We start from the raw sequence: 22,089 nt of genomic DNA, 5'->3' as shown, positions 1-22,089 counted from the left end.
TCTCTCTCTCTTCTCTCTTGGCAAAGCACGCACCCATCACCCTCACGTCCCCAGGAGCATTCTGTAAATTTATAAATTATTTAGCAAGTGTTTGCCCATTGTAAAATCTTTCCTTATCCCGATTTACTTTCTGAGATTTATCACAGGCGGCAATATTTGTTTACTGAGAGTTCCAAATCCAGTAGAAATAATACTTGATCTCCCAGAATGCTCTTGGAGAAGAATTCTGCACAGCTAAACAGCCTAGGCTGTGACATCACTGGGACGACAGGGCTATGTACCCATATACAGCAATGTAAAGCTACAGGAAGTAATGCTGAAGCCAGGAAAATTACCATAAAAGTGACTGTCCTGAATGATTGACTGCGTTCTACTGTATGTCACTAGGATGTTGAGATGTGTGCTCCTACTCATGCTAGGACTTGGTCACATATCAGGACTAGGCACTCCCAGTCCGTGCGTGCAGCTGCATGAAACACTGTACCCCTGAGGAAGCAGGCAGGTCCAGCGAAACGCGTTGTCCTTTCCTATGTCAGATAAAACGATTATCCTCAAACCCCCTACCTGAGGTAAGACTGTTTCATTACCCATGTTTATCCATTGCATACGTCAGTAGGGCGCCTACTCCCATTTTGTGTACATATCAGGACGGGAGGCCTGTGCTTTAGCCGCATAGTTTCTCAGATCTCAATACTTCAGCCATCTCACAGCGCCCCCACATGGCTCAGCGAGGAATGATCTCTACAGATGGCGGCTTGGTTGGCGTTTGATATCGGGAAGCGTTGTTGCGCTGAGCTTCCTCTCTCTCCTCCTAGCCCCCCGCCCTGTCCTGCTGCAGTATTAAATTATCTCCTAACACCCCCCGATCTCTGGGGTGGGGGCAGGGAATGGCGGAGGACTCGCCGCAGGCTCCGGAACGGGCCGCCACAGGAGGCCAGAGTGATGGATGAGGCTGGAGAAGGGCAGTCTCTGGTGGGGATAATCTGTTTTCCTTCATTAGCTTTTATTTAATTTGTCTCTGCTAAAATGCAATATCATATTCTGAGCCCGAGCGATGACGCAAATCTATTTTTATGGATTGAGACAGCGGAGAAGATCCTAATGAACAGCAGGAGAGGCGCAATTATTAACTCCGTGATATAGAGATGTCCCGATTCCTGCAGGAGAACTCCGGGGAGTGTCTGCGAAGGGGCGATCTGTCCATCTGCCTCATGCCTGAATTCCTATCGCTGTCAGTCTGTCCCACTCATCAGCATAACACACACAGCAGCTGTCTACTGTCTGTGCCCCCCCCCCCCCCCCCATGCAGTACCGCTGTCTGGCCTCTGTGCAGTGCTGCTGTGTGTGCCACCCCCCACACACACGCACACACACAGTGTGCAGTACTGCTGTCTGTGGTCCCCCTGTGCAGTGCTGCTTTCTGTGGCCCCCTGCATGGCTGCAGTCTGTGGCCTCAGTGCAGTGCATCTGCCTGTGGCACCCCGTTGTAGCTCCGCTGTCTGTGCTCCTGTGTAGTGCCACTGTCTGTGCTCCTGTGCAGTGCCGCTGTCTGTGGCCCCTGTGCAGCTCCGCTGTCTGTGCTCCTGTGCAGTGCTGCTGCCTGTGGCACCCCTTTGTAGCTCCGCTGTCTGTGCTTCTGTGCAGCTTCGCTGTCTGTAGCCCCCTGTGCAGTGCCGCTGTCTGTGCCTCCTGTGCAGTGCCGCTGTCTGTGGCCCCCCTGTGCAGTGTGCTGTCTGTGGCCCCCCTGTGCAGTTCCGCTGTCTGTGGCCCCCCTGTGCAGTTCCGCTGCCTGTGGCCCCCCTGTGCAGTGCCGCTGCCTGGCCCCTCTGTGCAGTGCCGCTGTCTGTGCCCCCCCCCCCCCCCCCCTGTGCAGTGCCGCTGTCTGTGCTCCTATGCAGTGCCGCTGTCTGTGCCTCCTGTGCAGTGCCGCTGTCTGTGGCTCCTGTGCAGTGCCGTTGTCTGTGCCTCCTGTGCAGTGCCGTTGTCTGTGCCTCCTGTGCAGTGCCGCTGTCTGTGGCCCCTGTGCAGTGCCACTGTCTGTGGCCCCTGTGCAGTGCCACTGTCTTTGGCCCCCCTGTGCAGTGCCGCTGTCTGTGGCCCCTGTGCAGTGCCGCTGTCTGTGGCCCCCTTGTGCAGTGCCGTTGTCTGTGGCTGCTGTGCAGTGCCGCTGTCTGTGGCTGCTGTGCAGTGCCGCTGTCTGTGGCTCCCGTGCAGTCCCGCTGTCTGTGGCCCCCGTGCAGTGCCGCTGTCTGTCCCCCCCCCCCTGTGCAGTGCGCTGTCTGTGCCCCCCCCCCCCCATGCAGTGCGCTGTCTGTGCCCCCCCCCCCCCCCCGTGCAGTGCCGCTGTCTGTGGCTCCTGTGCAGTGCCGCTGTCTGTGGCTCCCGTGCAGTGCTGCTGTCTGTGGCCCCCGTGCAGTGCCGTTGTCTGTGCCTCCTGTGCAGTGCCGTTGTCTGTGCCTCCTGTGCAGTGCCGCTGTCTGTGGCCCCTGTGCAGTGCCACTGTCTGTGGCCCCTGTGCAGTGCCACTGTCTTTGGCCCCCCTGTGCAGTGCCGCTGTCTGTGGCCCCCGTGCAGTGCCGTTGTCTGTGACCCCCGTGCAGTGCCGCTGTCTGTGCCTCCTGTGCAGTGCTGCTCTGCTGTCTGTGGCCCCCTGCAGTGCCGTTGTCTGTGGCCCCAGTGCAGTGCCGCTGTCTGTGCGCCCCCCCCCCCCCCCCCCCATGTGCAGTGCCGTCTGTCACCCTCTCTCATTGGTGTCTCTGCATTGTGTCCCCTCCTGATATCTGTGACTACAGCAGATTTACTCTTCCTGCAGCTCCAGTATCTCTAATTTGAAAGGCTTGTTCTCTATTGATCTGAGCGCTCAGTAATCTCTCCGTCAGACGCGGGGATAGGAGTGCTCCGGAGATAATCAGAGGTGATCACCATCTATATATTCCACCGGCTTATACAGTAAATTTTCCTTTATATGTGAAGCCTTCAGGGAAGCAGATATTGTTCACAGAAGACGGTCGGCTTTGTAATATTCGCCGCATTGTGTCTGTGCGGAGACATAAAACATCACACTGAAATTCTCATTAAAGTCCTATTCTACCCAAATACTCACCCGAGATTTCCCATCCCACAAACCAGATCATAACAAGCGTGGAACGATCCTTCCTGGCACAGCCGCCGGCAGAGAGCACGCGGTCCACTCCTTTCCTGCACAGCCGCCGGCCGAGAGCACGCGGTCCACTCCTTTCCCACTCAGCCTGCAGCACGCGGTCCACTCCTTTCCTGCACAGCCGCCGGCCAGCAGCACACAGTCCGCTCCTTCCCCACACAGCTGCCAGCAGCAAGTGGTCCGCTCCTTCCCCACACAGCTGCCAGCAGCACGCGGTCCGCTCCTTCCCCACTCAGCCTGCAGCACGCGGTCCGCTCCTTCCCTGCACAGCCGCCGGCCAGCAGCACACAGCCCGCTCCTTCCCCACTCAGCCTGCAGCACGCGGTCCGCTCCTTCCCCACACAGCTGCCAGCAGCACATGGTCCGCTCCTTCCCCACTCAGCCTGCAGCACGCGGTCCGCTCCTTCCCCACTCAGCCTGCAGCACGCGGTCCGCTCCTTCCCCACACAGCTGCCAGCAGCACACGGTCCGCTCCTTCCCCACTCAGCCTGCAGCACGTGGTCCGCTCCTTCCCCACACAGCTGCCAGCAGCACACGGTCCGCTCCTTCCCCACTCAGCCTGCAGCACGTGGTCCGCTCCTTCCCCACACAGCTGCCAGCAGCACACAGTCCGCTCCTTCCCCACTCAGCCTGCAGCACGTGGTCCGCTCCTTCCCCACACAGCTGCCAGCAGCACACAGTCCGCTCCTTCCCCACTCGGCCTGCAGCACGTGGTCCGCTCCTTCCCCACACAGCTGCCAGCAGCACACAGTCCGCTCCTTCCCCACTCAGCCTGCAGCACGTGGTCCGCTCCTTCCCCACACAGCTGCCAGCAGCACACAGTCCGCTCCTTCCCCACTCAGCCTGCAGCACGCGGTCCGCTCCTTCCCCACACAGCCTGCAGCACGCGGTCCGCTCCTTCCCCACACAGCTACCAGCTGCACATGGTCTGTTTCTTCCCCACACAGCCGCAGGTTGACAGCACGCGGTCCGCTCCTTCCCCACACAGCTACCAGCTGCACATGGTCTGTTTCTTCCCCACACAGCCGCAGGTTGACAGCACACAGTCCGCTCATTCCCCGCACAGCCGTTGGCCAGCAGCACACGGTTCTCTCCTTTCCTGCACGGCCGGCAGCACGAGGTCCGCTCCTTCCCATTATCTTACCTCCCACATTTCTGCACCTCACTGATTGGTTGAAGGCAGTGCAGTGTGACAGGAGGCTGAGAAGGGAAATACACCTGTATGAGCTGTGCTCATGTGTGTTTACAAAGCTAGCTAGATATGACAGTGCAGTTTCTAGGAGAGAAAAAGAGTAAGGAAGGAAATGACATCAGATTGGCTTCAGTCAGAGGCTGTAAAGATGGACAATGCCTGGAACAGTTTTCTCTTTATCTACTATATAAAATTCATTGAAATCAAGCTGTGTTCACACGGGGAGGAAAATTTTTCAAAACGAACGACAAACAACTCATCGTTCAGATGTCGTTAAACATGTAAAGCGCAAATGACGGCTTAAAGGTATGAATGGCTTGCAGTCTTCTGCTGTCAATCCCATCACTTCATATCTTCTGGAAGTGATTGTGGAACGATTGTCAATTGGCCATCCCACGCGATTTTTTTGGCGTCTGTGGATCTGCTGTCTGTGGATAGTTAAATAGTCGTGAGCTGGAGAAGGAGTGCCTGTCTGCGGGACTGGCCGTCACCCTGCTCTGTCCAGGAACTGGGTCACTGTCACATCTGCTGGGTGTCACAGAGCCTCCAGTGTCTGGGCTGCGACAGGAGCCGTGACATTGAATATTAACGAGCGCCATGTAGCGTGTGACCCCGTCTGCCCCTCCCCCGCTAGGCTGTGCCAGGGGGCATCATATGGGGGTGCCACAGCAAACGCAGCTAACGTTTCCCATTTGTATCAGATTATCATTTCATTTATAAATAATACAAGCAGCGCATTGTCAGCCTGAGATTTTACAGACTTTGTTTTTCCACATCTCTCAGATGTGTCAGCTCAGGAATCTCCTCTACCACGGCAGAGCAGCTAATTTGTAAACACCGAATGTTAACCCTTTCTCTGCTTCCATGAAAGCAGAAAGTAGACACTGCAGATTTATTGCAGGATTTGTATCAGCTGTAACAAATACATGCTTTTTTTTAAAAGGTTATTATGCTGTTGCTTATTTTCTAGAGCAGGGAGGAAGTTCTGAGTTCAGGTCTGCTTTAAAGGGGTTCTCTTGCCTATATAAAAAAACAAAAACTGCCACTTACCTGGGGCTTCTATCGGCCTCCTGTAGCTGTCATGTCCCGCGCTGTCCTCCTACGATCACCCGTTCCCAGCCGCCGGCACCGGTCTAATTATTGGTCTAACACTAGACAAATAGAACTGTGGCTGCACGGCTGTGACATCATCAGGAGCTTACCGCTCAGGCGAAGTACAAGAAAACTTCTTACTGCGCCTGTGCAGCCAGCTCCCGATGACACGCAGCCGCAGTTCTATTCGTTAGACGAATAATTACATCGGCGACGGGGAACGGAGGATTGCACGAGGACGGCGCGGGACATGACAGCTGCAGGGGGCCGAAACAAGCATGCAGACCAGATGCTCTGACTGAAGTGTGACTGCTTTAGCCGCACGTTTGTTTCAGGCATGTGACTCAGACACTACTAATGCCAAAGAGATCAGCAGGACAGCCAGGCAATGTGCATTTTTAAGCACGTGAGGACCGCAGTGTTAAACCCCCCTAAAGTCCAGGCCATTTTGCTGTAAATAGGCCACTGCAGCTTTAAGGCCTCCCTGCAGGGCTGCACAACTCAGCACACGAGTCAGCCAATGACTGCCGTCAGCTGTCATAGGCTTCAGCCTATGAGAGCCAATCGCTCTCCTGTGTCCCACGGCTGTCCCCAGTAGAGCGCTGCCTTAGATCGCAGCGCTGTACAGCCTAATTGCCGTCTAACAGTTTCTGAGCGCCGATCCCTGCTGGGGGACTGAAGGCGGAGCTCCGCCTCCCAAGTAGAGATGCACACACATTGGCGCGCGCGTTCTCCTGCTAACCTCATTAAAAGCCATCTACTCCAATCGGCGTGGAGCGGTCGGCAAGTAGTTAATAGGAAACAAACATGTCAGCCTCCATATCACTGTTACAGTTTGTCAGCCTGCATGTGTCTCTCACCTTGGGTTGCTTTTAAGGACAGTGGGTTATAGTGTGAGCGCAGCGAGGCCTTCTGGATTTGTATATTATGATAAATGGCAGTGAGATATGTGGAGAATGAAGGCATTTATAGGATCGCTCACTCATTAGCCACCGGCATTGCATTTCCTTGAGTAATGAGCCTGCAGCAAGTCCTCCTCCCGTTATCCTCTGCAGCTGAGAGTCACGCAGCCCTCACTACAGCTTCAGTCTCTGGCTGATCTGATCTCTCTCTTTCCTCAGGACTTCCTCACAGATCTAATGATGTCAGAGGTGGACCGCTGCGGCGAAAACGAACACCTCATATTCCGGGAGAACACGCTCGCCACCAAAGCCATCGAGGAGTACTTGAAGCTGGTGGGACAGAAATATCTCCAGGACGCTCTGGGTAAGATGGCTGTGCCGTTCGTTATCATGGAGGGCGATTGCGTAGTCCGAGCTGTGCTGGCCACACACGCTCAGATCGTGATTGTAGAATGAAACGCTCCATTCGATAAAACGATCCCAATATAGACTGCAGTATTGACAGAGCAAAACATACTAATAAGCTGGCTGTTTTACTTGTTTTATTTTGCTGCCTGAAAGAGTTCATTTTCAGGCATGCAAGTGACAGCTTCTGTCTTGTCACTACCTTGTAGGGAATACAGTAAACTTCAAAGTACAGCCATAAAGGGCGTTTTTGCCCTTTTTTCAAGCGCAGACGGTTTTCAAAATCGCCCACAAAACGCTTGTGCAAGGAATCTCTATGAGAAGGTTCATATCAGCGCGTGGCGTCCGCTTTGCAGTCAGCAAAGCGGTGCCTGTACCATTTGTGGGGCGTTTTTGCTATAATGGATGGTATAGGAAAACTGCAAAACGCTTACAGAATCGCTTTGTGCAGTGTTTGCGTTTTTTAGAATAAATACAATGTATTTATTCTTTTCCGGGTCAGAGAGTTCACTTCCTGAACGTCATGGAGTGAATTAAAAATCCACTCTGGAAAAGCGATTTTAACAAAAATGCAGCGCGCAGTGGAGGGGCTAAAAAAAAAAAAAAACCCGCAAAAACGTTTGCATTTCGTTTTTAAATGTGAACAAGGCCTAAAAGTTTTCCTGGCAGAATACAATTTCTGAGGGCAGGGAGAGATAAAATACATGAACTATTGACCTTTTCCTAACTTTGGGACACTTAATAGGCGGCCACTGATTAGAGACAGTAAAACATTCAACCTACTTTGGAAATGTTTAAGTATTATGATAAAACCCAGGGATACTTAAAAATTCATTTTTAGGAGTAGGAGGATAAATATAATTGTTTATCTTATCAATTTATTTTCACTTTAAAGTGAACCCGAGGTGAAAATAAACTGATAAGATAAACAATTATATTTATCCTCCTACTCCTAAAAATGACTTTGCAAGACATCCCAGGATTTTATTTTATATTTAAACATTTAGAAAGTAGATTGAATGTTTTGTTGTCTCTGCTCAGTTGCAGTCTATTAAGTGTTCCTAAATGAAAATACATTAACTATATCGACCCTTTCTCTCTCCATCTGCTCTCAGAAATATGTAGAAAATGTATTTTACCACAAAAAACTTTTATGGTTGTAATTTGCTTATCAGTGATGCTTACTATATTCCTGACAAGGTTCTGACAAGACAGAAGCTGTCATTTCCAGCCTTAAAAATTTACTATTTTAGGCAGCAAAATAAAACAAGTAAAACACCCTGGTTATTAATGTTTAGTACTGTACATACACATGTTTATCTCATCATGTCACATGTCACCTCGGGTACACTTTAAGCTGAATATCCACCACAGCGACGATTGATACAGCGTCGTCTCCCTGACAACATGCGTCGTACGATCCATCTTCCAGGCGGCAGGTACGCGTGACGTTACACAACAGGCGCAAAGTCAAGCGAACGCAGTACTTTGCGCTGAGTCGTCAGGGATCTTAAAGATCCAATCCACAGTGATGGTCGGCTATCACCATGCGTCGCGCTAAATGACATCCACGTGATCGCACCCCTGTACCCACGTCACTCGTCACTCAGAGTGTCGTCGGGAAAATTGCATCGTGGGTACTCCAACCTCTCCCAGACCTAACTGAAATCTACACCCGGTTTACTTCCTGTTATTCCTGCCAGGGCGTAGATTTCAATCACTCTCGCTGAGCGCTCCCGTCGCACTTGCCATTGGCATAGCTCTGGTGCCGCTGCAGCCCTCTCGCTCAGCTGTAGACAGCTCCGTACGCCTGTCAGAAGCTGATTTCAATGGCTCCTCACCCTGTGAGCCAATCACTGTAATCACAGCTCTGTTTTAGCAAAAAGAGATTTTTCTAAGTAGTATATTCCCCCCAGAGTAAAATGCACCATAAATCCATGTTCTTCTATGTTGCTGTCACTTACAGCAGGCAGTAAAAATGGGACAGATCTGACAGGTGTTGGACTAGCGCTGAGCAGAAAGGCATTCAATGCTGGGCAATTTTTACAAGCCAGCAGGGAAATTTGGCACCATGAAGTGAGACGTATGTACTCACAAAACGCATTGCCCTAGTGCTAATAAACTTTTTCCTGTTTTTAAAATTTTCGTCCCCACTGAGGTAAACCACCTCTAAACACAATTTTAATGTATTTTATTACTCCTGGGAGCTTCTTCCCCTGGCCCCACCCACCTCCTCTAGCACTGCAGCTCAGCACATTCTTATCACAAATCACTCAACAGCAAAAGGAGGATGTGCTTGGGATCATGTGACCGGGCTTTGTGCTGGGGAAGCAATACCCCATCTCCTGGCAGAAGTCCATTAAAACCTGTGAGTGTGTGGCCGACGGTATAAGGTGTGGCCAGTACCGGTGTGGGGGTGAGGGAGGGTGTGAGTGTGGGGTCATGTGACCGGGCTTCGTGCTGGGGAAGCAATACTCCATCTTCTAGCAGAAGTACAGTAAAGCCTGTCTGTGTGTGGCCGACGGTATAAGGTGTGGCCAGTACCGGTGTGGGGGTGAGGGAGGGTGTGAGTGTGGGGTCATGTGACCGGGCTTTGTGCTGGGGAAGCAATACCCCATCTCCTGGCAGAAGTCCATTAAAACCTGTGAGTGTGTGGCCGACGGTATAAGGTGTGGCCAGTACCGGTGTGGGGGTGAGGGAGGGTGTGAGTGTGGGGTCATGTGACCGGGCTTCGTGCTGGGGAAGCAATACTCCATCTTCTAGCAGAAGTACAGTAAAGCCTGTCTGTGTGTGGCCGACTGTATAAGGTGTGGCCAGTACCGGTGTGGGGGTGAGGGAGGGTGTGAGTGTGGGGTCATGTGACCGGGCTTTGTGCTGGGGAAGCAATACCCCATCTCCTGGCAGAAGTACAGTAAAGCCTGCCTGTGTGTGGCCAGCAGTATAAAGATATGGGGTGAATGATCCAGCTCTACAAATCTTCTGCCCCCACCCAGGTGAGTTCATCAAAGCCCTGTATGAGTCGGATGAGAACTGCGAGGTGGACCCCAGCAAATGTTCTGCTGCCGACCTACCAGAACATCAGGGCAACCTGAAGATGTGCTGTGAGCTGGCCTTCTGCAAGATCATCAACTCCTACTGGTAGGTGGTCTCATCTGTCTGAGGAAATGGGGGGAGGGGATTATACACTGATGGGATCAGATGTTAATATTTGCAAACATTTATTCCTATGTGTTTTCTCTAAATACAATGCCATGCAACAAATGTTTCACAGTCATTGTGCAAACCCCCCTCCTCTAACAGGATTAGCAAGCCAGGAGTAGCAGAGCAGGAAGTGGCTGGGGAGATGTATGAAGGTGGAGTTGGGGCATTCAGCAGGAGCAAGGCAGCATCAGAGCAGGAAGTGGCTGGGAAGATATATGAAGGTGGAGTTGGAGTGTTAGCAGGAGCAGAGTGGAGCAGGGCAGCAGTAGCAGAGCAGGAAGTGGCTGGGAAGATATATGAAGGTGGAGTTGGAGTGTTAGCAGGAGCAGAGTGGAGCAGGGCAGCAGTAGCAGAGCAGGAAGTGGCTGGGGAGACATATGAAGGTGGAGTTGGAGTGTTAGCAGGAGCAAGGCAGCAGTAGCAGAGCAGGAAGTGGCTGGGAAGACATATGAAGGTGGGGTTGGGGCATTCAGCAGGAGCAAGGCAGCAGCAGAGCAGGAAGTGGCTGGGGAGATGTATGAAGGTGGAGTTGGAGTGTTAGCAGGAGCAGAGTGGAGCAGGGCAGCAGTAGCAGAGCAGGAAGTGGCTGGGAAGACATATGAAGGTGGGGTTGGGGCATTCAGCAGGAGCAAGGCAGCAGCAGAGCAGGAAGTGGCTGGGAAGATATATGAAGGTGGAGTTGGAGTGTTAGCAGGAGCAGAGTGGAGCAGGGCAGCAGTAGCAGAGCAGGAAGTGGCTGGGAAGACATATGAAGGTGGAGTTGGAGTGTTAGCAGGAGCAGAGTGGAGCATGGAAGCAGTAGCTGAGCAGGAAGTGGCTGGGAAGATATATGAAGGTGGAGTTGGAGTGTTAGCAGAAGCAGAGTGGAGCAGGGAAGCAGTAGCAGAGCAGGAAGTGGCTGGGGAGACATATGAAGGTGGAGTTGGGTTGCTTAGCAGGAGCAGAGTGGAGCAGGGAAGCAGTAGCAGAGCAGGAAGTGGCTAGGGAGACATTTGAAGGTGGAGTTGGAGTGTTAGCAGGAGCAGAGTGCAGCAGGGAAGCAGAACAGGAAGTGGCTGGGGAGTCATATGAAGGTGGAGTTTGAGTGATTAGCAGGAGCAGAGTGGAGCAGGGAAGCAGTAGCAGAGTAGGAAGTGACTGGGAGACCTATGAAGGTGGAGTGTTAGCAGGAGCAGAGTGCAGCAGGGAAGCAGTAGCAGAGCAGGAAGTGGCTGGGAGACATATGAAGGTGGAGTTGGAGCATTCAGCAGGAGCAGGGCAGCAGGAGCAGAGCAGGAAGTGGCTGGGAAGACATATGAAGGTGGAGTTGGAGTGTTAAGCAGGAGCAGAGCGGAGCAGGAAGTGGCTAGAGGGAAATATTTATTTATTTATTTATTTATTGTATTTATAAATATGAAGGTGAAGCTGAACTGTTTAGCAGATCGAGTGAAGCAGGAAGTGGTTGGTGTACAGGGATTTTGGTCCTGACTGCTGCATGTGAACAATGGAAGGTTTCTCAGTGTCATTTCCAGTTTTAGAACTAAGATCAGTAATATATTTAGTTACTGGCGAGCGGGCACATTTCTCTAGCACATTTATAATGTGTATTTTACTGCTGCTGGTATGAAGACATACTCTTCTGCTGGTCGGTTACCGGTTAATTTCCGGGATATATGTGTGGGGGTCAGTGAAGCGAGGCGCGGTGGTGACCCCGGCAATGAATAGCGACTGTCCATGAGGCGTAGCATGGGATCTCGGCGCACGTATCGTTGCTGAATAATGCTGCTCTGCACGGAATGTGACACATTGGTTCCGCCTCGCCAGTTTATATAGGCTGCCATTTGTCCTCCTTTAAGATGGAAAGCGTGGCCGCCGCCCCCCAAAATAAAACAAAGAAAAATTAGGAATGAAAAAATGTCCCATAAACATAATGTTGGCAGCTTCTCCTTGGGGGCTTTGTGCTTTTCCAGCGACAGAAATTCGCTCCGGCGTTTCTGGGCCCCTCGGCGGTCATATATTTAAGAGGGAATTGAGTGGTGGCGATTATGGGACGATTTAGACATCTGGAATGTTCCAGAACATCGCGCTGCAGACAGTTAGCGAGGGGGCTGCGCAGCGAGTGATGGCCCGTCGTATCGCATTCGTCATGCTACGATTTAATTTGACGCATTCGCTGGCCCGCGGCGTCGCGCGAAATAGACCCGTGCACTGCCTGAATATCCGAAATCAGGTGAAAACGTGCGACAATTTATCCTCCCAGATGATGCTGATGAGGACGGGAGACGAGGCAGCAGAGAAAGCTTATATCTTCATACAGCGATGGGCATCACTGCAATGTTATTCTTGCACAGCTATGAGGGGGCTGTTATCAGCTGGAAGAGGCTATTACCAGCACAGAGGGGCTATTATCAGCTGGAAGAGGCTATTACCAGCATAGAGGGGCTGTTATCAGCTGGAAGAGGCTATTACCAGCATAGAGGGGCTGTTATCAGCTGGAAGAGGCTATTACCAGCATAGAGGGGCTGTTATCAGCTGGAAGAGGCTATTACCAGCATAGAGGGGCTATTATCAGCTGGAAGAGGCTATTACCAGCATAGAAGGGCTGTTACTAGGGGTAAGGGGGCTATTGTTAAAGCAGGTAATTTTAGCACCGCCAGTGCTTAGGTTACATGGGCACCCCATAGACCGCAGTGCCAGCGTCTCAGACAGTTATTTGGGCACCGCCGAACTCGTTAATAATCGAAAATAGGCCGCACAGATATCGGTGGAGTGACTTTTCAGCAGCGATGGCAGCCCTTATATTAGAGATTACAGCACAGGAGTTGGTTAGGTATAGGTGGGGATGGGTTAGGGTAAGCATTGGTTGGGGAGACAGTTATGGTTAGGCATTGGTTGGGTGGTCAGTTAGGGTTAGGCATTGGTTGGGGGGTCAGTTAAGGTTAGGCATTGGTTAGGGGGTTGTTTAGGGTTAGGCATTGGTTGGGTGGTCAGTTAGGATTAGGCATTGGTTGGGTGGTCAGTTAGGGTTAGGCATTGGTTGGGGGGTCAGTTAAGGTTAGGCATTGGTTGGGGGGTCAGTTAAGGTTAGGCATTGGTTAGGGGGTTGTTTAGGGTTAGGCATTGGTTGGGTGGTCAGTTAGGATTAGGCATTGGTTGGGTGGTCAGTTAGGGTTAGGCATTGGTTGGGGGGTCAGTTAAGGTTAGGCATTGGTTAGGGGGTTGTTTAGGGTTAGGCATTGGTTGGGTGGTCGATTAGGGTTACGCATTGGTTGGGGGGTTGTTTAGGGTTAGGCATTGGTTGGGTGGTCGGTTAGGGTTAGGCATTGGTTGGGGGTCGGTTAGGGTTAAGCATTGGTTGGGGGGGTTGTTTAGGGTTAGGCATTTGTTGGGGGGTAGGTTAGGGTTAGGCATTGGTTGGGTGGTCGGTTAGGGTTATGCACTGGTTGGGGGTCGGTTAGGGTTATTCATAGGTAGGGAGGTCGTTTAGGGTAAGCATTTGTTGGGGGGGTTGTTTAGGGTTAGGCATTTGTTGGGGGGTAGGTTAGGGTTAGGCATTGGTTGGGTGGTCGGTTAGGGTTCAGCATTGGTTGGGGGTCGGTTAGGGTTATTCATAGGTGGGGAGGTCGGTTAGGGTAAGCATTGGTTGGATGGTCAGTTAGGGTTCGGCATCAATAGAGGGAGGGTTCAAGTGACAGCTGTGGTTAAGTTAGGCAATAGTAAAATATCGGTAAAAATGATGGTAGTTTTAGCAATATTCTTCTAGCGACTATTCGCGGCACACTAAGTTGCAGTGGCCCCCTTTTTCCATGGACTTGCTATTATCAGCTGAATGGCCAGTGGGATAGGAGGTTGTTATCAGTGAGAAGTTTAGAGAAGTTGAGTGTTCTTGGCTTAATGGGGGGGGGGTTGCTGATATAAGTGTATCAGTGAGAATGGGGTATTATTAGTGGGACAGAGGTATATAAGTGGGGGACAGGATCTTATCAATGGAATTTGATAAGGCATTTGAATGTTAGTAGGCTTGTTTTGAAGAGGATTCTCCATTTTATGGGTAGCCAGCGGAGTGAACAAAGGCTAGGTTGGTTTGTTAACAGCCTGGCAGTCGTCTTCTATACTAACCGCAGGTGGTGGAGGTCTTTATTTGGAAGGCCTATATAGAGGGCATTAAAGGACAGCTGTAATTTTAAACAATACCAGTTGCCTGGCAGCCCTGCTGATCTATTTGGCTGCAGTAGTGTCTGAATCACACTAGAAACATGCATGCAGCTAACACCTGATCTGCTGCATGCTTGTTCAGAGTCTATGGCTAAAAGTATTACAGGCAGAGAATCAGCAGGACAGCCAGGCAACTGGTATTGCTTAAAAGGAAATAAATATGGCAGCCTCCATATCTCTCTTATTACAGTTGTCCTGTAATTTAGGGCCTCAACTAGGGTTGGCACTTCCTCTGAAGGAACGAGGTGCTTAATTTTTGCAATGTTCCTTAGGTGAATATAGGAATATTACACAAAAACCACAATTTGATAAATAAAGTTTAAGTTCTCAATCACAAAACTAATCCAACCACCTCCTCTACTCACAGACAGAGAGATGTCCAATCAAAACCAGCTTGCTGGCCATCCTATAGATTCTAGATTCCGTGTCGGCGGATTCATTGGTCTCCAAGGTCATTGCTGTATAAAGTACAAATTAAATTGCCATTAGGGTGTCATCTCTTGTTAACGAGCAGCGCAAGGAAGGTAATTGCTTCTTTGCCGTCAATAGATCCTAATTTATTTCCTATAATTCTGTTTGCAGTGTTTTCCCTCGAGAACTTAAGGAGGTCTTCGCGTCGTGGAGACAGGAGTGCAACAGCCGAGGTCGTCCAGACATCAGCGAGAGGCTCATTAGCGCTTCGCTGTTCCTGCGCTTCCTGTGCCCCGCCATCATGTCCCCGTCACTCTTCAACCTTCTCCAGGAGTACCCAGACGACCGCACGGCCCGCACTCTGACATTGATTGCCAAAGTCACACAGAACCTCGCTAACTTCGCCAAGTGAGTATGTGTCCCCCGGGGGGGGGGGGGGGAACTGCTCTGTATTCCACCGCACTCATCCCGGGCTGCCAATTAGCCTGGAAAATCAATGGCCTTCCTCGCTATTGACTTTTCATTCCTCCTCGGCTGTGTCGATGACTCTCCTCTTCTGTATCAGTTCGCCGAGGCGAGCGCCGGAGCAAAGAGTTAATGGAAAACCGGCTGGAGATGGAATGGATTTCTGTACATGATGTTTACAGAGCCAAAGAATACAAAATAAAGAGCGGGCAGCAGTAATCAGTTGGGTCACTCTCTCCGGGCACACTTTAATGACACAAATTACAGCTGCAGAGCCGGTGACACGGAACACCGTCTTATCGACACAAAAGGGATGTTTAATTCAAATATCTCCATCCAGGAGCAGAGGAGGAATTAGGAGAGGGCAGCTGTTCCTGGTGTTGAGGAGATGTGGACCATAGAAGGTCTGTGAGTTGCGGGGAGGGGGGTGTTCTGTATTCCAAAGTAGAAAAAAATTGTCCACTAGCTCTTACTGCTGAAATTCCAGCACCAGGGAGTCAACCAGTCCTTTTTTTCTATTGCTGCAAGACTGCAATTAAAAGGGTTGAAATAGGGTGCTGGTAGAGTTGGGGTGTTAGGGGGTAGGAGCAGGGCCGGGCCGAGGCATAGGCTGGAGAGGCTCCAGCCTCAGGGCGCAGTGTAGGAGGAGGCGCACAATTCATTCAGCTGTCATTCCTAATTGTGTATTAAGCAGAAAGAAATAAGAAAATTGGATACATAGCAGTGACTGCAAGCCAGATAACTAGATATTAAGGTGTTGGGGAGGTTGTGGGCCCTGTGGCCCTCTTAGTCTATTAGCAATCAGTGTGTGTCGACGGGGGTGGGAGGGATGGAGGAGCGCACTTTGGTGTCTCAGCCTTGGGTGCTGGAGGACCTTGTCCCTGCTCTGGGTAGGAGGGAGCATGTTTATTACCATGTATTGAGTTGACTGAGATCTGAGTGCCCACAAGCCCAATACTTTGGTTAGGAGATTCAGCTGACCATCTGCTGCCCAAGCTTTCCCAGCAGCACCCAACGCAGGTTTGTTTTTAAGCCAAGAAATTGAACTGTTCTGACAGGTCCTTTCAGGTGTGAGCCCGGTCAGTGTGGTGGTTCTGTGGCACTATCACCCAGAGGTAATATCGTCATCTTGTCACTGAACTTGCAGCCAAAGCTTGCCTGCTTAAATATTGTTGATGTTAGTCTGTTGGTGTTTTGCTGCCCCAACATCTGCAGGTCAAAGTTTCGTGTTTGGGGCCACCTTCAATGGATCTCTCTTCTATGACCCTGGTTTTTGGTTTTCTGTAGATCTCTCTGCTATGGATCCTGCAGGGCTTTATTGTAGCTCTCTGATATGAACCTGGTTGAATCTTAGTGTAGACCTTTTTTCTATGGACCAGGCTGAGCCTTAGAGTAGAACTCTCTTTTATGGACCAGGCTGACACTTAGGCCTTGTTTCCATCTGTGCGCTTCTATCCGCTTCTGTCTGCTTTTTATCAGCATATCAATCTTACAGATTGATACATGTTGACCTCTCTTTTAAAGACCAGGCCCAGACTTAGTGTAGACCTTAGACCTCTCTTCTATGGACCAGGCTGAAACTTAGTGTAGACCTCTCTTCTATAGACCAGACTGAGACTTAGTGTAGATCTGTCTTTTATGGACCTGGCTGATGCTTAAGCTGGCCATACACTGGCCCGATTCGCCGCCGTTTCGACAGCAGATTCGATCACTGGGATCGAATCTGCTGCCAATCGTTCGTGCTACACGCCGAATTTCGATCCTTTTCGTCTGATCCAGTCGATCGCTCCGTGCGGAAAATTAGCGTCGATCACCCGTGGGTAGGGAGCGCGTCGCTAGCGGCGTTCGAGTACCCGACGACCGACGCAGTAGAGCCGCATACATTACCTGCTCCGCCGGCACGTCTACGCCCGGTCACCGCTGCTCCGTGTCCGCGCTGGTCTCCGGCATGCTTCAGTTCCTCCTGCCCGGCAGGAAGTTTAAACAGTAGAGGGCGCTCTACTGTTTAAACTTCCTGCCGGGCAGGAAGAAGTAAAGCATGCCGGAGACGGAGCAGCGGTGACCTGGGGACTGGAGTCGCGCCGGCGGAGCAGGTAATGTATGCGGGCGGGGGGAGCGGCGGCAGCACCACCACCACCACAACAGATTGTGCACGGTTTCAGGCTGAAATCGGTTCACAATCTGTTTGCAGTAAAGTTAGCCATACGATCCCTCTCTGATCAGATTCGATCAGATAGGGATCTGTCAGTTGGTCGAATCGGATGGCAAATCGACCAGTGTATGGCTAGTGTAGATCTCTCTTTTATGGACCAGGCTGACACAGTGTAGATAGCTCTTTTATGGCCCTGGTTGGGATTTCATGTAGGACTCTCTTCTATGACCCTGACTGAAGTATGGATCTGCCTTCTATGGCCCTGGTTGAGGCTTAATTAAGATTGCCATTTTATAGACCTGTCTGTAGGTTAAAGTATGTCTCTTTTCAATGAACCTGGGTGGAGTTTGTGTAGCTTCTCCTGTGTACTTTCCAGGAATGTGATATAGATTTCTGTTCTACGGCCCTTCATTTAAAAACCTTTTCTATTGTCCTGAACGGCCTTTATTATAGGTGGCTCTTCTCTCTCTTCTATGAAAAAGATGGGGCTTACTGTCAAGCTGTCTTCTATGTTCCTAAGTGGATTTAATTTAGATTTCTGTTCTTTGGCCCTTGGTGGAGTCTAATATATTGCGCTTCTGTTTACCTGTGTGGGTGGGATTTTCTGTGGATCCGGTTGGGGTTAAAGGTGCCCATACACTCGTCAGATTGGCAGCAGATAGATAAGAAATGCATCTGATGATCTATCTGATGCGTTTTTAGAACATTTTTTACCAGGATAGAATTTCAATAGATTTCAGTTTGAAATCTATTGAAATTCGATCTGATGGCATTTTTTTGCCATCAGATTTCCATTAAGGCCAATGCAAACTGATAAGCAATCTCATCAGATCGACCTAAATTTTCCACCCTGCCAGTTCGATTGAAATCCATCGAAATCGATAGAAATCGGCCATCGATCGGTCGATTAGCCAACCAATTTGCAAACGATCGATCGATCGGTCGGCCAGAAAATCGGCTGAGTGTATGGGCCCCTTTAGTGTAGATCGTTCTTATATGGACTAAGCTGAGGTTTAGTGTTGATTGCTCACAAATGGAAACGGGGCTCTCTTCTGTGGCTGGGACTTTGTGAAGTTGTCTGTACTATGTACCTGGCTGGGGATTAGGTTAGAGCTTTCTGCTGTTGATCTTGCTGGAGCTTTGGGTAGATTGTTGTGCTAGAGTTATCACTGGGGTTAAGTGTTGGGTGAAACCTATAGCCAATACAACGAGATGTCATCTGTCGGATTGATCATATGTTTCTTCACCTCTGGCAGATTCGGTAGTAAGGAGGAGTACATGTCCTTTATGAACCAGTTCCTGGAACACGAGTGGACGAACATGCAGCGTTTCCTGCTGGAAATCTCCAATCCAGAGACCTTATCTAACACAGCTGGCTTTGAGGGCTATATCGACTTGGGACGGGAGTTGTCCACGCTGCATTCCCTTCTCTGGGAGGTCATCTCCGTTGATCAGGTAACCAACAACATGGCTGCTTCCTACTTATGTTAATAGAGCCTTTCCAGCTATTTATGAAATGATTGGCTGCAGAGCTGTGATGTCATAGTGGAAGAGGATTCCCGCCCTTACAGATCATCTCTCTAGAAGGGTCACTCCACCCCAAGCTAATATACTGGATTTTAGCACATATGACGAGCCCATTTCTTTTCATTCTTAAAGGAGAACTGTAGTGAGAGGTATATGGGGGTTGCCATATTGGTTGCCTTTTAAGCATTACCAGTTACCTGGCAGCCCAGCTGAGCTATATGCCTGCAGAATCGCACCAGAAACAGGCATGTAGCTAATCTTGTCAGATCTGACAAAAATTTCAGAAACACCTAATCTGCTGAATGCTTGTTCAGGGGCTACGTCTTATGCTACATCTACACGTAGCGATCCAGCGGCGATTTGGCTTATCAATCGAGCTGCTGATGTGGCTCGATTGATAAGATCCGACAGGTTGGATCTCGCCACCGCCGATTCCCTGCTCGTTCCCCACGAGGGGACAATGGCAGGGAATCGAGCGGAAGATAAGCGGCGCCAGCGGGGACGAGGGCGGATCGAATCCGACGCACGCGCAGGCGAGCGGGGACGCGGAAGAGGCGATCCGGCGGCTAATAGAGACGCCGGATCGCTCCGTCTAGATGAGGCTTAAAAGTATTAGAGGCAGAGGATTAGCAGGATAGCCAGGCAACTGGTATTGCTTAAAAGGAAATCAATATGGCAGCCTCCGCATACCTCTCACTACAGTTCTCCTTTAAGGACAGGAATGGAGAGATTCCTGCACTTCCATGTTTAGTTACCTGCTGCATTCATTGCTCCACCCCATCTCTTTTATTTACTATTACACAGAATGGAGGAGGAGGAGAAAGATTCCCCGCGAGGACAAAAGCTCCAGTCTGATGGAAGCAGAGTTGAAAGCCACCGTATAGTAATCGCTGGGTGATTCCATTTCACCAGCAGCTTTTTTTGAGGAGAGTGACTCTTTAAGCCTCTCACGAGGGGTAGCTATATTGTGGCTTCACTATAAATAACAAATGGCCAGATCAGGAGGGGAGTAACAACAGCCCCGCAACCCCGGCTATAATTGGAGCTGGGGGTTTCCTGTCTGTACTTAATGCAGGGCGGCAGCAGATCATTACACATTACTTGCTCCCAGGGCTGATATTGGTCCTAACTTCACTTCCTCCACAGTTTACAAGTGCCGTGCAGCCAGCCAATCACCATGGGGCTTCAGTCTCGGTCACATGACATGGGACAGAAGGCTCGCTGCATGGCACTTTCAAACTGAAGAGGAAGTGAATCCACTTGGAAGTTGAAAATAGAGTGATTATCGGTCTTGGAGGAAGCGGAAGCGCCGCAAAACGGCTGTTAGGCTGTCAGCCTTTGCTGCTTGTTTATGTCTGTGCTGGTGATTCAATAAATTACTCCTGAGCATAGTGGATGGTGCTTCGTCTGCTCTTCTTACTGCTGAATAAAGAGGAGGTGAAGAGGACCTGTATCGCCACCGTGACCAAGTTATATATGATGCCCTGCTCTGCTGATGCTCTGCATTTTGTACTAGACCACACTTTTTCCAGGGCTGTGGAGTCGGAGTCGAGACGTCGGAGTCGGAGCAATTTTGGGTACCTGGAGTCGGAGTCGGTGATTTTACAAACTGAGGAGTCGGATGATTTTTGTACAAAATCCACAGCCCTGGTAAGTATTAGACTAAGGAGTCGGAGTCGAGGAGTCGGGGTAATTTCGGGTACTCGGAGTTGGAGTCAGAGTCGGTGGTTTCATAAATTGAGGAGTCAGAGTTGGAGTCGGAAGATTTTTGTACCGACTCCACAGCCCTGGATTTTTCCAAGCTGTGTACAATTGCATATTTTCCTTATGCATTTATATAATGCTGACATATTTCGCAGCACTTTACAGAGTACATAGTCATGTCACACACTCCAAAATGTGCATAATCCTGCATCAGTTAGGAATTATTTGAATGTCACTGACCATCCCTCCTGCAGCTAGAGGCTGAGTGTCTTTGTGTGAAAGCTGTACAGTGGTCATGTCACTGCTGATCATATAATGCTGTGGATTTGCTTGTGGAAAAAAATTGGTCAATAATTGTCATTTATGCCCCCTTGATTTCCTGCAGGCCACAGTGACAAAACTGGGACCCCTTCCTCGCATTTTACGTGATGTGAACACGGCACTGATCAATCCATCCAGTGTACAGAGCTCCGCCTCCAGTGACCACTCCGCCTCCACGCCAAACGCCAGCAACAATATCTCTGTCGGCATCCAAAAGATGGTAATAGAAAACGACTTATCGGGGTAAGAAGAGAGGAGAACAATTTACAAGGGTCGCTCAGTAATTTCCCCTCTAGAAACACTTACCAAATAATTGCCCCTCCAGTATAGTATTCATCCCCCAGTTATTGTCAGTATCTGTCCCCCAAATAAGGGCCCTTCCACTATTTATCCTCAATAATCCCCCCCACACCTCATCACCACGAGTATCTGGTCCTCAGAAATTACCTACCTATCAGTATTTCTCTCTAATATTTGCCCTTCCACTGTTTGTCATGTGCCCTATCTCCTATGCTGTCGCTCAGCTCCCGGGGGGGCTTCTTTCCACTATTTGTCCCCAAATAGTTGTCTTTCCGGTATTTGTTCCCAAACTATTTTTCTTTCAGTATTGGTCCTTCCAAAATTACCCTTCCTATATTATTATCCAGTAGTTGCCTATCCAGTAGTTATCACTAATAATTATTGTGTCAACATTGCTCCTCATGAACTATCCTTCCAGCATTGATGCCAAAGAACTCTCCATTAAGTATATGTCCGCAAGAACTGTCCCTCAGTATAGATCCCCAAGTACTGTCCCTCAGTATAGATCCCCAAGAACTGTCCCTCAGTATGAATCCCCAAGAACTGTCCCTCAGTATGAATCCCCAAGAACTGTCCCTCAGTATGAATCCCCAAGAACTGTCCCTCAGTATGAATCCCCAAGAACTGTCCCTCAGTATGAATCCCCAAGAACTGTCCCTCAGTATGAATTCCCAAGAACTGTCCCTCCAGCATATGTCCTCAAGAACTGTCCCTCAGTATGAATACCCAAGAACTGTCCCTCAGTATGAATTCCCAAGAACTATTCCTCCATTATGTGTCCTTAAGAACTGTCCCTCAGTATAGATCCCCAAGAACTGTCCCTCCAGCATATGTCCCCAAGAACTGTCCCTCCAGCATATGTCCCCAAGAACTGTCCCTCCAGTATAGATCCCCAAGAACTGTCCCTCCAGCATATGTCCCCAAGAACTGTCCCTCCAGCATATGTCCCCAAGAACTGTCCCTCCAGCATATGTCCCCAAGAACTGTCCCTCCAGCATATGTCCCCAAGAACTGTCCCTCAGTATTTGTCCCCAAGAACTGTCCCTCAGTATTTATCCTCAAT

At 50.1% G+C, this 22,089-nt stretch overlaps 1 protein-coding gene across 15 annotated transcripts in view; it reads left to right on the top strand.

The window, feature by feature from the left end:
• Nucleotides 1–22,089, top strand: part of DAB2IP (DAB2 interacting protein) — a 974,997-nt gene that overhangs the window by 861,450 nt on the left and 91,458 nt on the right. For all 15 annotated transcript variants that reach the window (XM_068249028.1, XM_068249025.1, XM_068249024.1 and 12 more), the window contains 5 exons: nucleotides 6,566–6,710; nucleotides 9,745–9,889; nucleotides 14,729–14,965; nucleotides 18,431–18,629; nucleotides 20,791–20,969. In XM_068249028.1, the coding sequence (XP_068105129.1) occupies nucleotides 6,566–6,710; nucleotides 9,745–9,889; nucleotides 14,729–14,965; nucleotides 18,431–18,629; nucleotides 20,791–20,969 (905 nt within the window). The remainder of the gene's footprint in view (nucleotides 1–6,565; nucleotides 6,711–9,744; nucleotides 9,890–14,728; nucleotides 14,966–18,430; nucleotides 18,630–20,790; nucleotides 20,970–22,089) is intronic.

Source organism: Hyperolius riggenbachi, chromosome 8 (genome assembly GCF_040937935.1).
Source record: "Hyperolius riggenbachi isolate aHypRig1 chromosome 8, aHypRig1.pri, whole genome shotgun sequence".
Lineage (NCBI taxonomy): Eukaryota > Metazoa > Chordata > Amphibia > Anura > Hyperoliidae > Hyperolius > Hyperolius riggenbachi.
Note: the sequence above shows the minus strand (reverse complement) of the source record. Positions and strands in the feature narration are given on the sequence as shown.